The following is a 21,433-nucleotide window of genomic DNA, read 5'->3' as shown; positions in this document are numbered from 1 at the left end:
ATTTGACTAGGTGTATATATGTATGTGTATATATATATATATATATATATATATATATGATGAAAGCTCTATCAAAGAATCTAACTACAAAGATTCCTCCCCAGTTTTCTAATTTTCTTCTAATTTTAGCTACATTTTGTGTGTGTGGGTGTGAAGAACTTTATAATTTAATGTGATCAAAATTAACCATTTTATCTCCTATGAATCTCTCTATATCTTGTCTGGTCATGAATTTTCTCCTTACCTATAGATCTTATAGGTAACTTCATCCATGTCCACTATTTTGTTTATGATGCCATCATTTTTGTCTATATCATGTATCCATTTTGAGCTTATCTAGGGATACAATGTGAGATTTTGGTTTGTACTTAGTTTCTTCCAGACTACAATTTTCCCAAGTGTTTTTATTAAATAGTGAGTCCACTTGCCACCTACAGCTGGGATTTGAGGGTTGATCAAATACTAGGTGTGCTTATTTGCTTTTGACTAAATTTTATATCACACTTGACAATAAGTGAAAAATAGATATATGAAGCCTGAATATTAAAAATTATAGCTTTGAAAATTAGAAAACAAGCAGTCTTTCTACCTTTTACAACCATGGAGAAATGAATTCTTAATTTAAAAAAGGGATAATTACCAAAGGTAAGATGACTTCATTCTGACAACACGAAACTGAAAAAGCTTTTGGTTCAACAGAATGAAGAGATTTAGGATAAGAAGGAAAACAAATGTATGATAGGGAGAAACCCTTGTTGTTATTTTTTAAATTTATTTCTAAACAGGAACAATGAGAAATGTGTTGAAATTTATCTTCTGATAAGGGTTTAATATACAATATATATATATACACAACTAACAGAAATACATGAAAACAAAACTCATTCCTCAGTCAAGAACTGATCAAAGGATATAAACAAACACTTCTCAAAGAGAATCACAAGTTATTCCCAACATGTGAAAATGCTCCAAATCATAAATAATAAAAGAAAGGTACATTTAAATAACTCTAAACTTTCACTTCATACTAGGCATGTAGGCAAAGTTGACAAAAGATGAGGATAATTAGTGCTGATTGTAGAGGATCAGATACACTAATCAAATGCCATTAATCTTTGTCCTAGAAATTCCACTCGTAGGCATGTACTTTAAGGAGGTCAATGACTTCCCCTTAATAACTCCTCCAAAAAAAAAAGGTTTTATAGAAGCACTTTTTGTATATCAACAGAACTGGAAACAAAGTAAATTCCCATGTAAAACAAATTGTGGTAGATTAATGAAATGGAATATTGCTTTGTAGTAAAAATGATAAATGTGATGAGCATGGAAAGATTTATAAGTGAAGTAAGCATGGAAAACAATTTATACAATGACTAAAATTTAAATGGATGGAGCAACCACAAAACAATTAAAAGAGAATATTTTAAAATTATATGGTTTCAAACTAGAGATATGAAAAGAGAACTATTGTATCTGGTATAACAAGGCTAAGACATCTGGAACAATCCACCCAGAGTGCAGGCAATAAGAGAATTCATGAGTTGTAAAAAACAAAATCAAGTCATTATTCTACACTGAATATTCATTGTGGCAAACAAGGACTCAGCTACACTGTATTTTGAGAATAAGTTCATAGTAGTTCAGTCATCTGCAATCACTTTAGACACAATAATAGTTTAGAGTCAGTTTATTTCTCATGACTCTCTCTCTCTCTCTCTCTCTCTCTCTCTCTCTCTCTATATATATATATATATATATATATATATATATGTAATTTGATGTTCTATCTACTTCATCATCTAGCTACCAATATAGAGATCTGAAACAAGAAGAGCAAAGGAAGCAATTGCAATTGCAATTTAAACAAGAGATAATGAAGATGGGAATGGGGATGTTAGCAGTTGGAATAAAAAGCAAAGGGAATAGATTTGATAGACATTGTAGAATTCAAACCAATAGAGTTTCTTAACCAGGATTGATTGTGGGAAATAAGAGTAAATAAAGATGACGTCTAATTTGGCTATGAGTCCTACTGATTGGTTTCAACATACTTTGGACCTACCTTCCACTAAACTAAAGTCCATTCTCTTACAAATAATCTTTTTTCATTCTAATAGACCAATCTACCTATAATTTTAGAATGGATAGAGTACCCACAAATATTAACAAATAATAAACTTTATGATACTGCATAAGCCAGGAAACCAGAGTTACTTTCCTCTTCTTGGAAAAATGTTTTCTTTGATTTCTATGAATTTATCAAATAATCTCATTTTTTAATCACATATAGAGTCGTTATAAAAAAATACTTCACCTTCTTTCCATTATGTTTAATATTGATTTTTATTCATTTTGTGAGATGATTCTTTACTTATAATGAAAAAATGATAGGAACTTTTAATACTACTTTTCTCTTAAGTATAAACATTCTCAGTAAAATTTCAATGGATATAGAGAACTGATCCCAAGTAGACTGTAGTCCTTATTAGGAAATTTGAAGAAAAGAGAAAAATAATAGTTCCTCCTCATCCAAATGTATAAGAAAAAATAATATATTGTTTAGAAGAATTGCACATGTTTAATTTTTATTGGATTATATGCTGTCTAGGGAAGGGGAGAGGTGGAGAGGGAGGGAGAAAAATATAGAACACAAAGTTTTACAAGGCAAATGCTGAAAACTATCTTTGCATGTATTTTGAAAAATAAAAAGATACTATGAAAGGTCTATGAAGCCTAAAAAATTAAAGAAAAAGAAAAAAGAGAAATAATAAATTAGGAACATGATTTATGAAAACGTTCTATCATTCATCTCCTAGTGCCATGTTACTATAAGTTCTTTATCAGTTAACTCAAAAATTACTCATGTAAAATGAATAGAGATCAATTATTGAAACCAGCGGCAGCTAGATGGTACAATGGATAAGGTAGAGGGCTTAGAGTCAGGAAGATGAATCTTCCTGAGTTCAAATCCAATTTCAGATAGTTATTAGCTCTGTGACCTTGACAACTCACTTAATCCTGTTTGTCTCAGTTTCCTCATTTGTAAAAATGAGCTAGAGAAGGAAATGTCTAACTACTCCAGTATTTCTTTCAAGAAAACCCCAAATAGAAACATAAAGAGACAAACATCTGAAATCAGGCATAGCTAGCGTCAATCCCTGCCTCTAGCACATAGTGGTACCATGGGTGCCTTCCTTAACTTGTCTTAGTTCCCAGGCAGTTCTGTAAACCTGTAAACTCACAATGGGTAGCTGGTCTGCATTGTTGTAGAAAATTTTCACACTAGAAGCTTTCTCTATAAAAATAAGCAAATCCAGATCTGGATTTTAAAAAAATTTCCAATTAATTCCAGTGGTTATAACACACATATTATATGGTATATAATGCTGGTATATATTTTTATAGCAATCACATTGACTCTGAAAGAACAACTTTGCCCATCTACTCTTTCCCTCATTTCCCAACTCACAGGCAAAGAATCATGCTTCAGTATAGAAAGATGAAGGGGAGGCAACATAGCTCTTGGGAATTATTAAGTCTATAAACTTCTCAATTAATTTAAATTCTACCTCTAGTCCCTCCTAAATAGCCTACCCAAGTTCCTGCCTTTCTAATTACTGTTAATCCAGAATTGTGATCTTAATAACAAATCCTTTATCTTTTTGATATCCTCAGAGCCCTCCCTACTTACCCCTTGATTAGGTTTATCCTTTTAATGTCATGAGGAATACCTGCCCTATAGTGAATAGACATCTATTCACTATACCTATACAAAGAAACTTTGCGGTACACATTTCTTACTCCTTTAACTGAAAGTTAGTCTTCTATACAATGACATTCTATGCACCAGATAGAGTCAGCATATTCTTTTCTTGCTTATTGCTATCACTTGATCATACTCTGACTACCATTATAAAGGAATTCTTTTTAAACTTCTGCAAAATAAATGATTATATTTTTTTCTATCTTTGTTTTGGACATCTGGAAATCTCCAGAATATTGTCCCAACTTCCTCAATTATACCTCAATACTGGGATTATAGTTTTTTCCATTTTCCATTTTCCATCCATCTCAGGATGATACTCAATGACATTACATCCTTCTGATGCCTGTTCCACTGGCAATAAGCTTGCTTTCCATTCATTTTTTTTTTCCTTTCCCAATCCTTTCATTTTCTTGTTCTTAGAAGCCAGGCTCCTTCCAGATGACACAATCTTCATAGTTTTCTTTTGTTGCACGGACTATACTTTCCCCCATTCTCCTCCAAGTCACTGGTGGTGGTGGAAGAGTTGTTCTCCATTCTACTTTCAGGTTAACCCTCTATCACTGTTATTCAATAATCTCTCCTCCATTGAGTTTCACCCAATCCACCCAGTCAACATTCTGGTAGCCATAGTTAGCAGAGGTAAGCTCCAGAGCGTCTTTCTTCAATGAATTCAGTGCCTATTTCATCTTTCTCTCAACTCCTACCCTCATACTAAGAGATTTCAACATTGGTATTCCCTCAAAGACCCTAACCTCACAGTTGTTCTACTTAACTAATTTATAAGTGCCTTATTCTCTTCTTAATTCTTTATAACTTGGCTTTTGCCAAAACTGTTCTGTTCAAAGTTACAAAAATTATTTAACTGTCAAATCTAAAAGCATTTTCTTAATCCTCATCTTTTTTTACCTCTCTGTAACCTCTGACCTTATCAATCACTTCTAATACTCTCTTTTCTCTATGTTTCCATGACACTGATACACCTCTTACCTATCACACTTATCCTTCTTAATTTCTCTTACTGGATCCTCATTCAGACTATACCTCTTAAGCATAGATGTCCTCTCTTCCATACTATTTTACTTGGTGATCTCATCAGCTCCTATGGATTTAATCATCTCTATGCTTGATTATCAGATTTATCCAGCCCTAAACTACACCTCAAACAACAGTCTCCCATCTTCAAATGCCTACTGGACATCTCAAAATAGATGTTCCAGAGACATCTTAAACTCAACATCTATAAAACTGAACTCCCAATTCTCCTCCTTTTTGACTCCCTTATTAATGCTAAAGTTACCATCACTGTCCCAAATAACCCAGGATCAAAATCTTAAATACTACTCTCAACACTTCACGCTCTCTCAACAACCATGTCCAATCTTTTGCCATGGTCCAATGATTTCACTTTTGTAACATCTCCTGCATATGCCCGTGTCTCTCTTTTGGCGTTGCCACCATCTCACAGCAGGTTTTCTCATCTCTTAATGCTTGGGTTACTGCAATCCTACTTGCTCTTCCTGCCACAAGTCTCTCCCACTCCAACCCATTCATCTGTCAGACTAATCTTCCTAAAGTGAGGGTCTGACCAAGTCCCTTCATCCCATATTCAAAAAATTCCTGCAACTCCTTATCATCTCCAGGGTAAATAGAAAATTATTTGGCATTCATAACTGTGTATAACTTGGCTCTCCCCACACCTTTTCAGTCTTCTTATAACATACCCCCATAGTTTGTGTGTACCAGCCTCCTTGTTCCTTCTCAAAAAAAAAATCTCATTTCCCAAATCTAGGCATTTTTCTCTGTTCTCCTATTTCTAAGCCTTTCTCATCTCTCCCTCCAGGCTTCCCTGACTTCCTTCAAGTACCACTTAAATCCTAACATTAAAAGGAAACTTTTTCCAATCCCCCATTATTATAGTTCCTTCTCTCTGAGACTATTTTCAATTTATCCTGAATAAATCTTATTTATATATGGTTATTTTTTATCTTTCCCCATTAAACTCTGTGTTTCAAGAGCAGAGACCACTCTTTGTCTCTCTTTGTATCCCTGGTGATCGCTTCCTGGCCTATAATAAGTCTTTCATAAATAAATGGAACCCTGAAGCATAGTAGAAAAGATTCTGGGCCTGGATTCAGAGACACTACAATTCACACCCCAAGTTCGCTGCTTAATGGTTATGAGAACTTGAATGAGTTGTTAAAACACTCTTATCCTTAATTTTTTCACTACAAAAAAAGGATAATAATATCTGGATTGTAGTTGTGAGGATCAAATGACATCATGGATATGAAGCACTCTGTAATCCTTATAGGGTCATAAGCTGATAAGATAATGATCCAAAGCAAGGCAGCAAAGTAGCATCTACATAGTGCACAGAGTACTAGGCCCTATCGTCAGGAAGACCTGAGTTCAAATATGGCTTCAGACTCTATGTAAGTGATTTCACCCGTTTGCCTCAGTTTCCTCATGTATGAAATGAGGATAATAATAGCATCTACCTTCTAGAGCTGTTATGAGCATCATGCGATGATAATTTTAAAAGTCAGATGCTTCTAAGAACCTTCAGTGGGGCCACAGTATAAGGAAATGTTACTAGTCATATGCCTTCAAGATTGAATTTCAATTTCCTATAATTCTTATGACAATTAAGGACAGATTGGGTTCACTCTTGGAGGCTCATCCACCATATCTTTATGTCTCCACCTAGAATTTCCTTCAGGAACATTGCTATTTGGTTTATTTGCCTTATTCCATCTCTAAGAGGGATTCTTTTCTTCTATTTTTATACTAGTAAAAGTAAAGTAAATGAAAATCAAATGCACTGATGAACAAGGGACAGGAATGTCATAAAAGAACAATAAGTCACCTGAAAAGTGTAGAGTAGAGAGTTGGGAGCTCCACCAATTCTGCCTTGGAGGTTGGGCTGGGGAGAGTAGAGAAAATCACTACTAATTATATGTTTAGCTATAAGCTAGGTCCTTGTTTCAATCATTTACCTCCTTACTTTCCTGGGACAGCTGCCTTAATTCACTTTTAGTGAAATAGTAGGAAAGTATGAAAGAGAATATGGAAAGGATATCATGATATAACAGTTGCCAGGTGGATGGCAACAATATGGCTAGTCGAGAGTGCAAGATGAGCGGACCCAGGATGTCACTCTAACACGCCTGCTGGGGATTAGTGGCCCTAAGACTTTATTGGATCAAACGATTTACAGACCCTCTCTTTTCATTTGCTACAATGTAGCAACTAAGATCAAGGGCTGTGCTACTACTAACAGCTGTCAGAATCTTACACATACAAAGGTAGGCCATTTCCTGTGGCATTCCTTTCCAAGAACCCAATTCCTGCACACTGCTAATCCACCAGGACCTTGTTGATATCTGGAATTCCCTCCCTGTCCTAATCTAACAAGACTCTACTTTGTTAACCTCAAAGTACTGTACAAAATGTATTTTTTGGCCTGTCATTTCCTACTAAATACAGAACTGCCAGGTTTCTTTTTTTCCTCTTTGTGAGATTTTGATTTCCCTGTTTAATTCAATCATGCATTTTTATTGTCTTGTACACATGCCTAAATGACTCAAGCACAGGTATACTCTTAATATGTCTATAAATTAAATTAAAAGGAAACACTAAGCTAATTATGAGGATCTTCTAAGAAACAGCCCAATATACAAAATGATTATTCAATGTACCAAGAATTTCAAAATTAAGTTAGCATAGTAAAGATATGAGGAAGGAAATAGTAACAAAACATCATAACTATCAACATTCAAATACTTTATGAGATCTAATCAAGGAAAAAAAAAAGGAACAGGGGTAACTGAATGGAGCAGATTATCTAAAGAGAGCTATTGCAATAATTATTTTAGTTTTTCAAAGGTTGAGACATAATGATAGTAGTGGCAGCTCAACATAAGCAGCTCTAAAAAAAGATGGTGAGAACAGGGGAAAAATGAAAATGCACGTAATATAGAGTGAAACTGGCAATTCAAGCACAGCTAAATCTATAATTTGGGCATCTATGACCACATTCAATTTTGTGTCCATAACCATACTAGATGAGAATGTGAGGATAAAATATAAACACATGAATCTCTGGATTATATGTTATGGAAAACACCTGTTACTCAGGTAAATAAAATGAAAAAAAGAAGGGCAGAATGGGGGGGGGGGGGGCGGGGGGGGAGGAGCGGGAATGTGTGAGAGGTGGGTTGTCATTCAAAGGGAAATCCTTGGCACCAAAACCATTTTAAACTATAGCTTTTTGTATTTGGAAAATAATTTTTTTTACTACTTTAATAAATGCCCACTAACAAATGTATAAAGTCATAAATTTTAACTAACCTATCTTTTTTTAAAAAGTTTAAAATTCCATCAAGAAAAACATATATAGTTTATCCATGTATTAAATGCTTTTATTATTTTACTTAGCTATTTACGTAGCTTAGAGCTACAACTTTACAAAATATGTAATATAAATATTATTCCCATTTTATAGATGAAGTAAAAAGTTCCAAGTAATTAGCCTGTCCAAAGTAATGAGATTATAAGTAGCAGACCCAAGAATAGGTGTCTTATAACTTTTGCAAATTTACTGAAATAAATTATGATTTTTTTTCAAAGAAGAAAGTATCATGTTTTCACAGTTGTATGAAATAAATTACAACTGCTCAGACTATGCATGTACTAAGTTGTGAGACAGATAGTGAATCTTCACTATATATTTTCAGAAATTCATAAAAATCAGGTCTATCTTAGACTGATAGAGAGAAACAGGGAAGAAAAAATATAATTATCAAAGTAAAGGGCCTTGTTATCATCGAAATGGGCAAAGATGGTTTTAAAACAAGCCCCTTGCTAGAGTTCTTAGGGACCAACTGCATCAGCTTATTTAAAAGCTTTTTTTTTTTCAATCAAAGTAAAAACCATTCAATTTCTACTACACGTTTTATACAAAGGAAAACAATCCTCTTATAACCTATAAAGGTCTCTACCAGTAAAAGAAGCCTTTAATATACTATGTAAAGAAGATAAAGATTAAAGTTATAAAGAGTACCTATCAAAATAATTTTTAAAAGGCAGGGAAAAAAACAAGCATATTTGAGATATATATATATATATATATATATTTTTAACAAAAGCAAGATTTACACACAGATATTTCACTGAACAATATTGTTTTGACAGTGAATATCCTAAAGGGCTAACAGAGGTGCCAATAATTCAGAATTTCCAAGTTCACAGTTAAGTTTATTCATCAAATTCTGGAATGAAGAAAAGAAGAAATATTGACTTCTTACCAATGAAACTGGGAGCTGTCCAAGGACTCCTAAGCCTCTTGGCTATTTAATTTTTCTGCCAAGTAATCCCAGATCTCAAGGGGGGGGGGGGGGGGGAGCTAGGTTTCATGGTCTTCAGAGCATTTTGTCAACAAAAATTGTAAACTTAATGGAAGTCTATATATAGTTCAACATTTTCTTTATAATTCTTGTCTCATTAATATGTTGTTGTTTCTATATTTTAGTGAGTTTGTATGGGACACAAAATTACAAAGTTAAAGACTGAGTTTCAGGGATCAAAATGAAATGTAAAATTTTCCAAATTATATGCACTTTAGGTAGAAAGAACTTCTCCGAATTATCTAGCACTTAATATCAAATATTTAAAAGAAAAATCTTTAATTTTTCAGGAATGCAAATTTTAATTTTTAAACATATTTTAAGTAATGCTCTTAACTTGAAATATCAAAAGTTCATAAAATATCAAATCACAAAATCATTATCATTCATTCATTACCTGTTTTTGTGGTAGGCATTAATGCTATGTAAAATATACTAACAACAACAACAACAACAAAACTCAACCAACCAACCAATACTCATTTGGACACTTGCTATTTACCAGGCACTAATGCTAGGTGATGGAAATAATTCAAAGAGCGTATCTTCTAATGGGGATGAGGGAAAAAAGAAAATACGAACATTTTTTTCTTCCTTCAAGACTGAGATAAAGCACCAATTATAGGATAGTTTGAGAGAGATAGCACAAGCAGATTCTGAGGGATCAGTAAAAGTTTCATGTTTCTGGTGTTTCATCTCAATCTTGGAGGAGAAAAATTATTTAGGAAAGAAATGAAGACAGAACACATTTCCAAGAATGGAGGGTGGCCATTGCAAAAGCAAAGTGATCAGAGATGGAAGGAAAGAGAAACTATGGGAAGAACATAGAGGTCTGTTTAGCTGAACTGAAGAATGTAAGAAGGGAAATGATATACAACAAACCTAGAAAAATAGATTGGGGACAAGTAGTGAAGGGTTAATATTTTATTATTTTATTTTATATTTTATTACTGAGTGAACAGGAAATGACTAGAGTTTATTGATTAAGGAAGTGACATGGTCAGATTTTTATTTAAGGAAAATCACTTTGGTAATAGTCAAACAGCTAGACAACAATAGTGGATAGAGTGCTGGGTCTGGAGTCAGCAAGATCGAGTTTAAATCCAACTTCCAACACTTACTAGCTGTATGACTAGCTGGGGCCAGTCACTTAACCCCATTTGCCTTAGTTTCCCCACCTGTAAGATAAGTTGGAGAAGGAAATGACAAACTATTCTAAAATCTTTGCCAAGAAAAACCGCAGTTGGGTCATTAAGAGTCAGCTATAACTGAAATGATTAAACAACAATAAGAACAAAATAGACAATAAAAATTTATTAAGCACCTACTCTATGCCAAGCATTGCGCTTAAGTGCCTATAAAGTTCAGTCCTGTGACATCTCTTTCCTTAACTATTGCACTGGCATCCTTAAGTGCTAGGTATACAAAAAGAGGCAAAAGATAAGACTGCCCTCAAAGATCTGACATCCAATGAAGAAGCCAACAAATATGTGTAATATATAAATAAGAAAAAACTTTCTGTAATATATGGGAATTTAGATGGGATTTAAAGAAAGCTAGAAAAGTCAATAGGTAAAGCTGAGGAGGGAGAACATTTCAGGGATAGGGCACAGGCAAAGAAACTTCCTGGAAGCTGAGAGATGGCATGTCATGTTTGTGGAATAGCAAGGAATCTAGTGTTACACTGAAACAAAATTTATGTGTCAGGGAATTAGGTGTAAGAAAACTAAAAGGATAGAAGGGTGCTAGGTTATGAAAAGACTTGAATGTCAAAATAATAGTACATATGATGAACTGGTATAGAGAGACATTTAAGGAGGAAGAAATTTAATTAGGGAAGATCAATTAGGAGTACAATGTAATAATCAAGGAAAGAGATGAGGAAGAACTGAACTTAGGTGGTAGCTGTATGAATAGAGAAAAAAAGGTCAGAGAAATGTTATAGTGTGTCCCCAGAAAAAGCTGGAAAATCCTCCATGATCTCATGCAAAGTGAAATGTACTGTATACAGAGTGATAGCAATGTTCCCGGATGCTAAATGACTTTCCTATTCTCAACAATACAATAATCTAAGACTATTCTCTGAAGGATGAAAAATGACATCCATACCCAGAGAAGGAACTGATTACATCTGAATATAGATTGAAGAATATTTTTTTTAAATTATTTTGGGGGGAGTTTCTTAGGGGAGAAAAGGGAAGTCTTATGCTTTCTTTCACAAGATGACTTTAATGGAAATGTTCTGCATAACTTCACATATGCCATCTCAATGTGGTGGGGGTGAGAGAGTAAGGAGAGGGAAGAAAGAGAATTTTGAACTCAAAGTTTTAAAAACAAATGTAAAAAAAATTTTTTATATGTAACTAGGGAAAATAAAATATTGAAGAAAAAGAATTTATGGAGAATTTTATCATGGCAGACATGGCATGATTTGGTAACTCTCTGGATATTTAGAATATTTATATTTATATATATATGTGTGTGTGTATGAAAAGTGCCCTAATTATATATTTATTTATTCCAACCATATCTACCCATTAAAGCATAATTACTACTCAAACCTAATCAGTCAATATACAGTAATAATTTATTCTCCCTTAATTTCCTATGATTTAATTTTTCTTTACTTCTCACAACATTATAATTACATGCTTTGAATTTACTATAATTAATATTAGTGGTTTTTCTACAGGCTCATAAAGTAGAAGAGCAGACAAAAAAACTTTCTGATCACCTAATCAGTTCCCTTAGGGAAAAAAAAATTGTTAATGTGGAAACAAAGATACATTTTTCCTTCTTGTATAGGATGAAACACATAGCTTTCATTTCTTCATAATGCTCCATAACCATTCTTTAAAATCGAATAAATAATAATATTCCTGTTGTTAATACTCTAACAATTCCCAGTTTTGTCACAGTACCAATCTTCACTATAAAATAGGCTGTTTCTCTGGAAAATGAATGGATGCTCATCAATTGGAGAATGGTTGGGTAAATTGTGGTATATGAATGTTATGAAATATTATTGTTCTGTAAGAAATGACGAGCAGGATGAATACAGAGAGGCTTGAAAAAACTTACATGAACTGATGCTTAGTGAAATGAGCAGAACCAGGAGATCATTATACACTTCAACAACAATATCTTCAACAAAGAGAAGATCTAATTCAGTTCCATTTGATCAATGATGGACAGAATCAGCTACACCCAGAGAAAGAACACTGGGAAATGAGTATGGACTACTTGCATTTTTGTTTTTCTTCCCAGGTTATTTTTATCTTCTGAATCCAACTCTTTTTGTACAACAAGAGAACTGTTCAGTTCTGCACACACATATTGTATCTAGGATATACTATAATATATTTAACATGTATAAGGCTGCCTGCCATTTAGGGGAGGGAGTGGAGGGAGGGAAGAGAAAAGTTGGAAGAGAAGTGAGTGCAAGGGATAATGTTGTAAAAATTACCCATGCATATATATGTTCTGTCAATAAAAAAGTTATTTAAAAAAATAGGCTGTTTCTGAATGTTGTTGCTATGGCTAAATTTTAAGAAATTAGTAAAGAACTATTAAGAAAATAAGATAAAAATATTTGCAGAGTTTCTACACATGCTATAATAGTGATCTTTCCAATCAATTAATATTATCAAATTCTTTCTAATCTTCAACATTTGGTAGAATCTTGGCTTGTCATTCTTATTTGTGATCCTAAAATGCCTGGCGAGAACCAGCACATCTGCTATTAGTACAATCATCCCCTGCTGCTTACTGAGCTCTAAGTGTTCAGGTTTTCCATAGTTGGAAGGGATTTCCAAGGCTTTAAGAGAAGGCTAGAATTCCTATGTAAACAGGAAGCAAAGATGTTTTAAAGAGGACCAAACTCAGCTGTTCATGGATTTAATATGGAAAAGTCCTATCTGCTCACTACCTATTTCCATTTTCTTGTTAAGTTAGTCTTTCTAGGCTGGTCCTGATCAATTCTATGTAATTTAACACTACCCCCAAAGCTTTTGGCAGTTTTGTTTTGTTGTTTTAGGAAGGGAAAAAAAGTGTTTCATGTTCCCTGAAATATGTTGATCTAATTTATTCAGTCTTTTCTGTATGTAATGAAAATCTGAATCAACCATAACATAGGCAGCTTGGTGATGCAGCAGTGAAAAGTGGTAGACCTGGATTCAAGAAAATCTCAATTCAAATCTGGCCTCAGATAGTTTAGTTACTTGACTTTGGATTTTACCTCTGTTTGCCTCAGTTTCCTCAACAGTAAAATGTAAAGATAATATTTGTACAGTAATTACCATAATGGTTGGCACAAAGTAGACACTATACAAATGCTACCTATTACTGTTATCATTACTGTGGTTATTATAAGTATATTCAAAGTTCATATTTTTTTATATTATGTAATCTTCTGGCCCTGATAATATATGTTCAATGTAAGTGAAATTCAAACTGTTTTGGTTTTTACTCAGTTTCAACAGGTTCTGGTACTTTATGAATATAGTACTCAAAAATATCCCAACCTAAATAAAAACAATGTATTGCATTTTTTAAAAAAAACTTTCCACAGCCCCCATCATCACACTTCTTTTTTAATTTAAACTACTCTCCAGGGTACTAATTTCCTTTTGATCACCCATCCTTTTAGCTTCTTAGTTTGTGTTCACAGGACCAGAGGATTTAGAGAATTTAGTTAGTGTTCACAGGCCAGAGAATTTAGAGCAAGGAGAGATTCTGGAGATCATCTAGTCCAACTTCCTTACTGAATTGTAAAGATGGAAAAATTTGAGCCCAGAGAGAAGTAAACTATTCAAGACTAGCAGACAGTGAATCAGAGACTTGACCCCATGTCTTCTGACTACAAATTCACTGCTCTTGCCATTAGGCTATTCTCTGCCATCAATCAATCAATGGGTATTCGTTAAGGATCTAGTTTGTGCCAGGCACCATGTTAGGAGCTGGAATAACAAATACAATGAAAGGCATAGTATCTACTCACAAGGCATTTATATTCTATGACATAAACTTGCTTTTAAACCTACTAAAGAACTCAGAAGCCACTGAGTTTTTGTTTGTTATTTGTTTTTTGCAGTTTAACTAATAATTCCTTTTAAAAAATATAAAAAAAGACCGAGTTAAAGAAATTTTGTGAATTTCATGGCAACCTGTAAATTAAATACACATATAATTATTACATTAATTTCTAAAATAGCCACTAGTCAACATATTACATTTGTATCTATGTTTGCATCAAAGACTTTCTCCTTTATTTACATTCTGATTTTTAAAAAATTAAATCTGAACAGTATATTCAAGAAATATAATCTTCATAAAATAACCACTAAAAATATTCTAGCCTGCTGGTCAAGATATTCAAACTGAATAACTCTCTATGCTAGAACTAATTTTTTATACCTTTTTTAAAAATTATGGCTGATTAACTGAAAAATATAAAAGAAATGCTTGCGTCATTTCTTGTGAAAAATTTATTTTAAAGAATTTTAGATATGAGGACATATTTTGATGGAAGTGGATTTCTTTGACAAAGAGACCTGAGTTTCAATTGATAAATGACAGACAAAAGCAGCTACACCCAAAGAAAGAACACTGGGAAACGAATGTGAACTATCTGCATTTTTGTTTTTCTTCCCGGGTTATTTATACCTTCTGAATCCAATTCTCCCTATGCAACAAGAGAACTGTTCGGTTCTGCAAATATGTATTGTATCTAGGATATACTACAACATATCCAACATATAAAGGACTGCTTGCCATCTAGGGGAGGGGGTGGAGGGAGGGAGGGGAAAAAAAATCGGAACAGAAAAGAGTGTCAATATAAAGTAATTATTAAATAAAAAATTAAAAAAAAAAAAAAGAATTTTAGATTAGAAAGCACAAACTATACATAGGAAAATCCTTCCAATGCTCCTGGAATGATACTTTTAAAACTGTCTAGAAAAGGCATATGTATACAAGACGTGGGAATAGTTCTTTAAAAATGAAGAAGAAAAAAAATCCAGGTCGTTTTATTGTATATAAATAAAAGATGTTTAATGCTTGTGTCATTTCTTGTGAAAAATTTATTTTAAAGAATTTTAGATTAGAAAGCACAAACTATACATAGGAAAATCCTTCCAATGTTCCTTAGCTCGTAGGATGAGCATATGGAATGATACTTTAAAAACTGTCTAGAAAAGGTATATGTATACAAGACATGGGAACAGTTCTTTAAAAATGAAGAAAAAAAAAAATCCAGGTAGTTTTACTGTACATAAATAAAAGATGTCTAAAACACATTAAGGATTGGGAAAAGATTCATGAGATATAATCAGTAATTGGAAATTAAGCGTAAAAATATGTATTTTTTTCTTGTCTCACCTGGAAAACCTGATGTCCATGATCTTATTAGAGCTCCAGTTAAGAGGTTAACCATTAACGGGAAAACTTTGCTAATTAAATACATCTTCTCCAGTGTCTGGCTGCCAGTTGGCAGAAAATTACTAGCAACAAGGGTGCAATTGACTTCAAGCTATGTCATTTGTGGCTCCTTTGAACTTGACACTATGTCAATGGAACCACTTAAAATCAGCAAAATAATCTTTCTTAATAGCCTTAAGAGTTACTATAAGCATTTTTCTATAAAGGATCAAGCTAAGAAAGGCATTTTGTATCACAATATGATAACTAACAATTTCTCTAATATTTGAATATTAGCCATTATTGTATATAATACATGGAAACACGAAATGACTATAACCACATAATAATTTGCTAATAATGTGAATAAAGTATGGAGGAAATTCAAACAACCAAGAGGAAAAAAAATGTACAAATCGGCTTCATAGGCATATTTTTATAAATCAGTTTTACAAAAGTTGTATTATTACATTTGGTAGCAAGTAAAAGGGTGTAGATTATACAGGAAGAGATCATACCCCTTGGAATTTCATAAACCACATATTCGACAACAGTTAGCATTAAAATTGAATTATTCATGAAACTAGGTTTTTTTTCAAAAACAACCATGAATAGTAAGAATCCCATTTGAATTATTATAGGAGCACTTCTTTCCTTGTAGTCATTAAAAAACACACACATAACTATAAAGGAAATCTATTTCTTTCCTTTCCCTTCTTAACTGAGCATTCAGTCTATAATCAGCTGGTTACCATGAAGTATTATTAAGGAACTATTTTTACAATTCTTTTTTTATGGGTTTGGTATGCTAACATGAACAGTGGTTAAAAAAAAAAAAAAACATGAATCGATTATTCTCTTTTATGCTTCCTATATTAAATCAATCCAAAGCTTTGGATCTCTGCATATTATTAACACAACCAAGAGCAAAAGAGTTTTGAAGTTCAAAATGTCTTTCAAATTTCCAACATCAAATATTTCACTCTATTTGATTTAATCACATCAAAAGTTTTAAATTCATATGAAATGGAATTTTAATATGTCAGAGGATCATGTAGTCTTCCTTTCTCTTGTCATTTAACAATAAAAAATTTTAAGTGTCAAGAATTTTATTAAAATAGAAAAATAAATTAGTTTTGTACCAGAAAGATCGTTTTTCAAAGCTAAAATGAAATGTTACAAAATATAAAAATAAGTCATAATAACTGTATCTTATGTATGAAATATAAAAATGAAAATAAGAACACAGGTAATAATGTTAGAATTATACTAAACTTCTAAATCTGTTATTTTTCCATGTTTGCAGAAGTTGAAGAGATAAAGTGTTTTTGATTTAAAGTATTTTGTCAATACTAAAAGGCAACTTCTAATTAGCAAATTAGTTTTTCACTACAAACTTGCTATACAATTAAAAATTAACCACCAAAATATTATTTCAACTGCAGTGATTTAAAATTGTAACTGATTTAAAAATGATTTTAATGGTCACTGTAATAACAGTGAGACAAAGCTTAATATTTTCTACACTGAGTATTTCTAGAATTCATCGTTGCCCTAAAGAACTAACTTGTTTAAAAATAATCATTAGTCAAACCACACAATTAGATTCATAAAAATATTCTAATGCAGACATAGGAACTCTAATTTCAATGAAATCACAGAATTTTAGTGTTAGAAAGATATTTTAGGTATCACAAATTTCAGCATTGGAATTATCTGAACTATCATTTTATAGACAAGAAAACTAAGAACAAAGAGATGAATGCTTTACCCAGAGTAATATAAGCAGGTAATTGATAAAGTTGGAAGGAAAACCCAGGTCTTTTAACTATTTTATTGTGCCATATTAAGCTTTACATCTCCCTTTTGCCCCCTTTCAAATTGTCCTATAATTCTCAGTTTCAAAGTCAGAAGCAGTCCTTCATGTTCTTTAAGGTTTATCCTAGGCATCCCTTCTATCATGATGTATTCTTTGATGCTTTTTCTCACCCAGAAGTGGTTCTTTCTCTTTGTCAATTTCTCAAACCACTGTTTGTTCCACCAAGTACTGAATTATTTTCTAACCAATATTGTAGTTATTTGTAGATTTTGTAAATTTATCTGATAAATTATATAAACAGTTTGAGAAATTAAACTGTAATTTTCACTCTTTCCTTTAGTCCACAACACAATACCTTGAATATAACAGGTACCTGGATAATGTAACACTGGACAATTATAATATCCAATATTTACTGAGTACCTACAAAGTGAAAAGCACTATGATAACAGCTGGGAGAGGTCTAGGGATAAATATTTCAATTCAACAAATTTTTTATTAAAGACAAAGGAAATGGTAACTATTTTGAAGAAGCTTGCACACAAAAAGGGGTGATAAACAGAGTTAAAAATAGGAATTTATCAGGAGAATATAGCCAGAGCCAATGATGGTATTATAAACACTAACTCCTGACACCTTGATGCTTTGTCAGTGTGTCCTGATCCTTTGATACCTGGATAACCCTTAGCTATTATCAATCTAAGAAGTAGAGATGGAAATCTAAGACATAGAGGGGAAAAGAGAATTAGGTAGGTGGAGAGAGATCTCCTTTGTTGGATTTACATGTCTCTGGAACCAGGAATGCATGACCCAAAGATGTTTTTGCAGGTAAGTTGCTCCAGATTCATCAACCACCCTAAAACATGGAGCCAAAACCATGGGACACAATGATTGCTAAAGATTTAAAGTGCCCTTTAAATTTTGCAACCTTGGATAAAATGTGTGATCTAATTCTAATCAAATCATGTATCCCATTTATAATAAAGTTCAAGGTACCCTAAGCTCTCAAAAACAAAAGTACAAGATGTGTCATGTTCCAGTGAACTACAAAAGCTTTGCATATGACCCTGGCCACAGCCTGTATCTACTCTCCAAAGATTACCCATCTTAATTTCAGAAAAAAATCTATAAACAGAAGGTTAGTTACTGGGTGATTAATTTATGGCCTATAATAAGCCATAAATTACCTTAAAATAAGTAAAAAAAATTTTCTTCAAATGAACATGGGAAAAGTTAATATATTAGAATATTACCAAAAGGGTGGATAGAAAATCTAAGAATAAGTAGGATGTCAACACATAGAGAGAACATTCTAGCTTAGGGAAGAAGAAAAACAAATATAGAAGCAGGAAAGCAAGTAGTCCAGCTACAGAATATAATTTGTAAAAGAAGAGTAATATTGTGAGATAAGATTGAAAAAGTAAGCTTCTGCCAGATCCAGTTTCTTAATGTGTAAAAAGCAGAAAGGGGCAAGAATGTGGCTAGATGAACTCTGAGAAGCCTTCCAACTACAGAAGTATAAATTTCAGTGATTCTATGAATTTTCCTTCAGGATTTACCCTGTGCTGGCTTATGACACCTAGTGGCAAAACGTTTTACTGCAATGCCACTCTATTAGACATAGTGTCTAGTAGCTTGGGAAAAAAGAGGACCAAAAGGGCCAAGAAAAGTGTAGAGAGATCTCTAAGTGAGGAAGAAATAATTAAGGCCTTTGGAGAGAAATTCAGAAACACAAAATATGGGATGAAAGAGAGAAGACAAAAAAAAAATGTTTCATAGAACTTGAGAGAATAATCTACATTGTTCAAATATGGCCATTACCATAATATTCTTTCCTAGTGAGCAATTTTCTTTTTTTTTAATAGTATTTTATTTTCCCCCAGTTACATGTCAAGAAAATTTTATCATTCATTTTTGCAAGATTTTGAGTTCTAAATTTTTCTTCCTTCCTCCTCCTCCCAGTTTGATATAGTTTATATATATGCCATCAAATAAAATGTATACCACTTTTGGAAATTTCACACAAAAGGATTTTATATATCTCAAGAGTAAACAATTTTATTAGATCTGTACTCACTGATGAACTTGTTTTGCATAGTTTCTAGCAAAGCTTGATGGGCATCTTCAGCTTGCAGAGCATGTGAACATTCTCTGGCCAATATGGTACGTACAAGGTGCTCCCCACAACCTACAAATCCAAAAATATTCAAGAGTAGTTTAAAAAAGGGAACCTCCAAAGTATGTTTTTATAGTCTACATGACTATTTAGCATCCTTAAGCAATATTTTAAAGGTACTTATACTTTAGTATCCTTCATATATAAGTAAATGGATATTTTTTGCCAGTGTAGTTATGAGACTTGGAATTACTAATGAAACACTCAAACTGTAATCTGAAGAGAACACAAAGAAAAAAAAAAACTAGACTAGAGAAATGACTCACATAATTTCTTCATTGAGAGCTTTCCTGTTGCTTTGTTTCATTTCAGTTGTCAATTCTTATTTTCTAAAAAAAATCCCATTGAATCATTCTTCCCCATACTGTTACCAACATGGGATAATCTCTTTTCCGGGTAAGATTATACTGAAATTGTAGAGGGAGAACAGCAGAATTTTGAATAGCCAACAGCTGTCTATATTTACTGAAAAACTGTTCTACTCTGGCTTTTTGTGTGTTCTAATGCTCTAATATTTGTTTAGAGTCATTATTAAAGGAAATTTGGAGTAGTATGGGAGAGAGCACAGTCTTTTCTCTGCCATCTTAGCACCACCATAAAACATGGAGCCAAAAGCATGGGACACAATGGTTGCTAAAGATTTTGGATAAATATACTTTGTGTAAAAACAAAAAGAGTGGCAATTAGGCTATCCTTCAGTAAAAGCTGAGATTTAAGAAAAAATGGGAAGGATAATAAAGAAGATTTTCTTGGGGACAAAAAGAATAATGAAGGGAAAGGCTCACCATTTCAAACAAGTGGGAATTAGATTAACATGAAAAAGAAAAAGAACCAATGACTCCTATTTTTGCTTCTTTCTTCTCTTTCAGAAAGAATGATTTCCAAAATAGAAAGTGTGAAACTAAATGGGTAAAAGATATATTGAACACAAAATAATAAAGGGTAGAAAAGCTTGTACCCCATTACAATGACTTCAAAGTGCCTTGCCTAAATCAAGCTGTACATCTTAAATCACTATTAATGATCTGTGAAAAATTGGGGTGAATGTAGGAAATGCCAGAGAGCTTAAAATGGGTATATACTATACCTATATTCTAAAAGGTTAATTAGATTCTGCAATGCAAAGATTCTGATTTCAGTTAAGACAACCTAGCAACAGGTTCACTAAGAGAAAATAATTCTAGAATAACCTTTTTTATGGGATTATTAAGCTGTGAAGAGCAGAGAATACTGAAGACAACATCTTTTTGATTTTCCTCAATAATCATTTATCAATAATATAGCATTTCATAAGAAATAGAATACAATAAAGATACTCTCTTGCAAAAGATAGGGTGACAAGATGGTAGAATGAAAAAGGAACCCTAGAGAAACCTTCCCAATTCCTCTGCAAACAAGTAGAAAACTGCCTCAGAACTGATTTAAGAGCATGTAAGCAGTTTATCAACTCTGCAAGAAAAGTCTGTCTTAACTGGGTCGAAAGGGGAGTAACATCCTCCAAGAGAAGCAGCAACTAGCCTCATAGCAAGCCTCAAAGCCTGGAGCAATCCAAAAGTATGGCCCATCTTCCTGCAAACCAGCAGCCTCCTAGATAAGTGAGCAATCTGTGCAGCACAGCAAAGCCCCATCTCCAAGGCCACACCACTAACAGGGCTCCACTCCACAACAGACCAGCAGTAAAGTCCTGGCTCTGGGTGGCCAAAATCAAGACTTTGCTCCTGGGGCTTACCAGAAGAGACCTTAAATCCATAGCAACTCAGCAGCAGGGTTCCACCCCCCGGTAGACTAGCAACAAAATTACTCCTCCAGGGCCTGATTGCAGAGAGACTTTGTTTCTGTAGTAACCCATC

The 21,433-nt window shown here is 33.1% G+C and overlaps 1 protein-coding gene across 1 annotated transcript in view; it reads right to left on the bottom strand.

Annotated features, from left to right (window-relative positions):
• The window catches only part of TASP1 (taspase 1), a 244,821-nt gene that overhangs the window by 48,036 nt on the left and 175,352 nt on the right, over nucleotides 1–21,433 (bottom strand). The window contains exon 11 of the mRNA XM_051975909.1: nucleotides 19,485–19,595. Coding sequence (XP_051831869.1) covers nucleotides 19,485–19,595 — 111 coding nt within the window. The remainder of the gene's footprint in view (nucleotides 1–19,484; nucleotides 19,596–21,433) is intronic.

This window comes from Antechinus flavipes, chromosome 2, assembly GCF_016432865.1.
Source record: "Antechinus flavipes isolate AdamAnt ecotype Samford, QLD, Australia chromosome 2, AdamAnt_v2, whole genome shotgun sequence".
Lineage (NCBI taxonomy): Eukaryota > Metazoa > Chordata > Mammalia > Dasyuromorphia > Dasyuridae > Antechinus > Antechinus flavipes.
The sequence above is the reverse complement of the archived record's forward strand: the minus strand, read 5'-3'. Positions and strand labels throughout refer to the sequence as shown.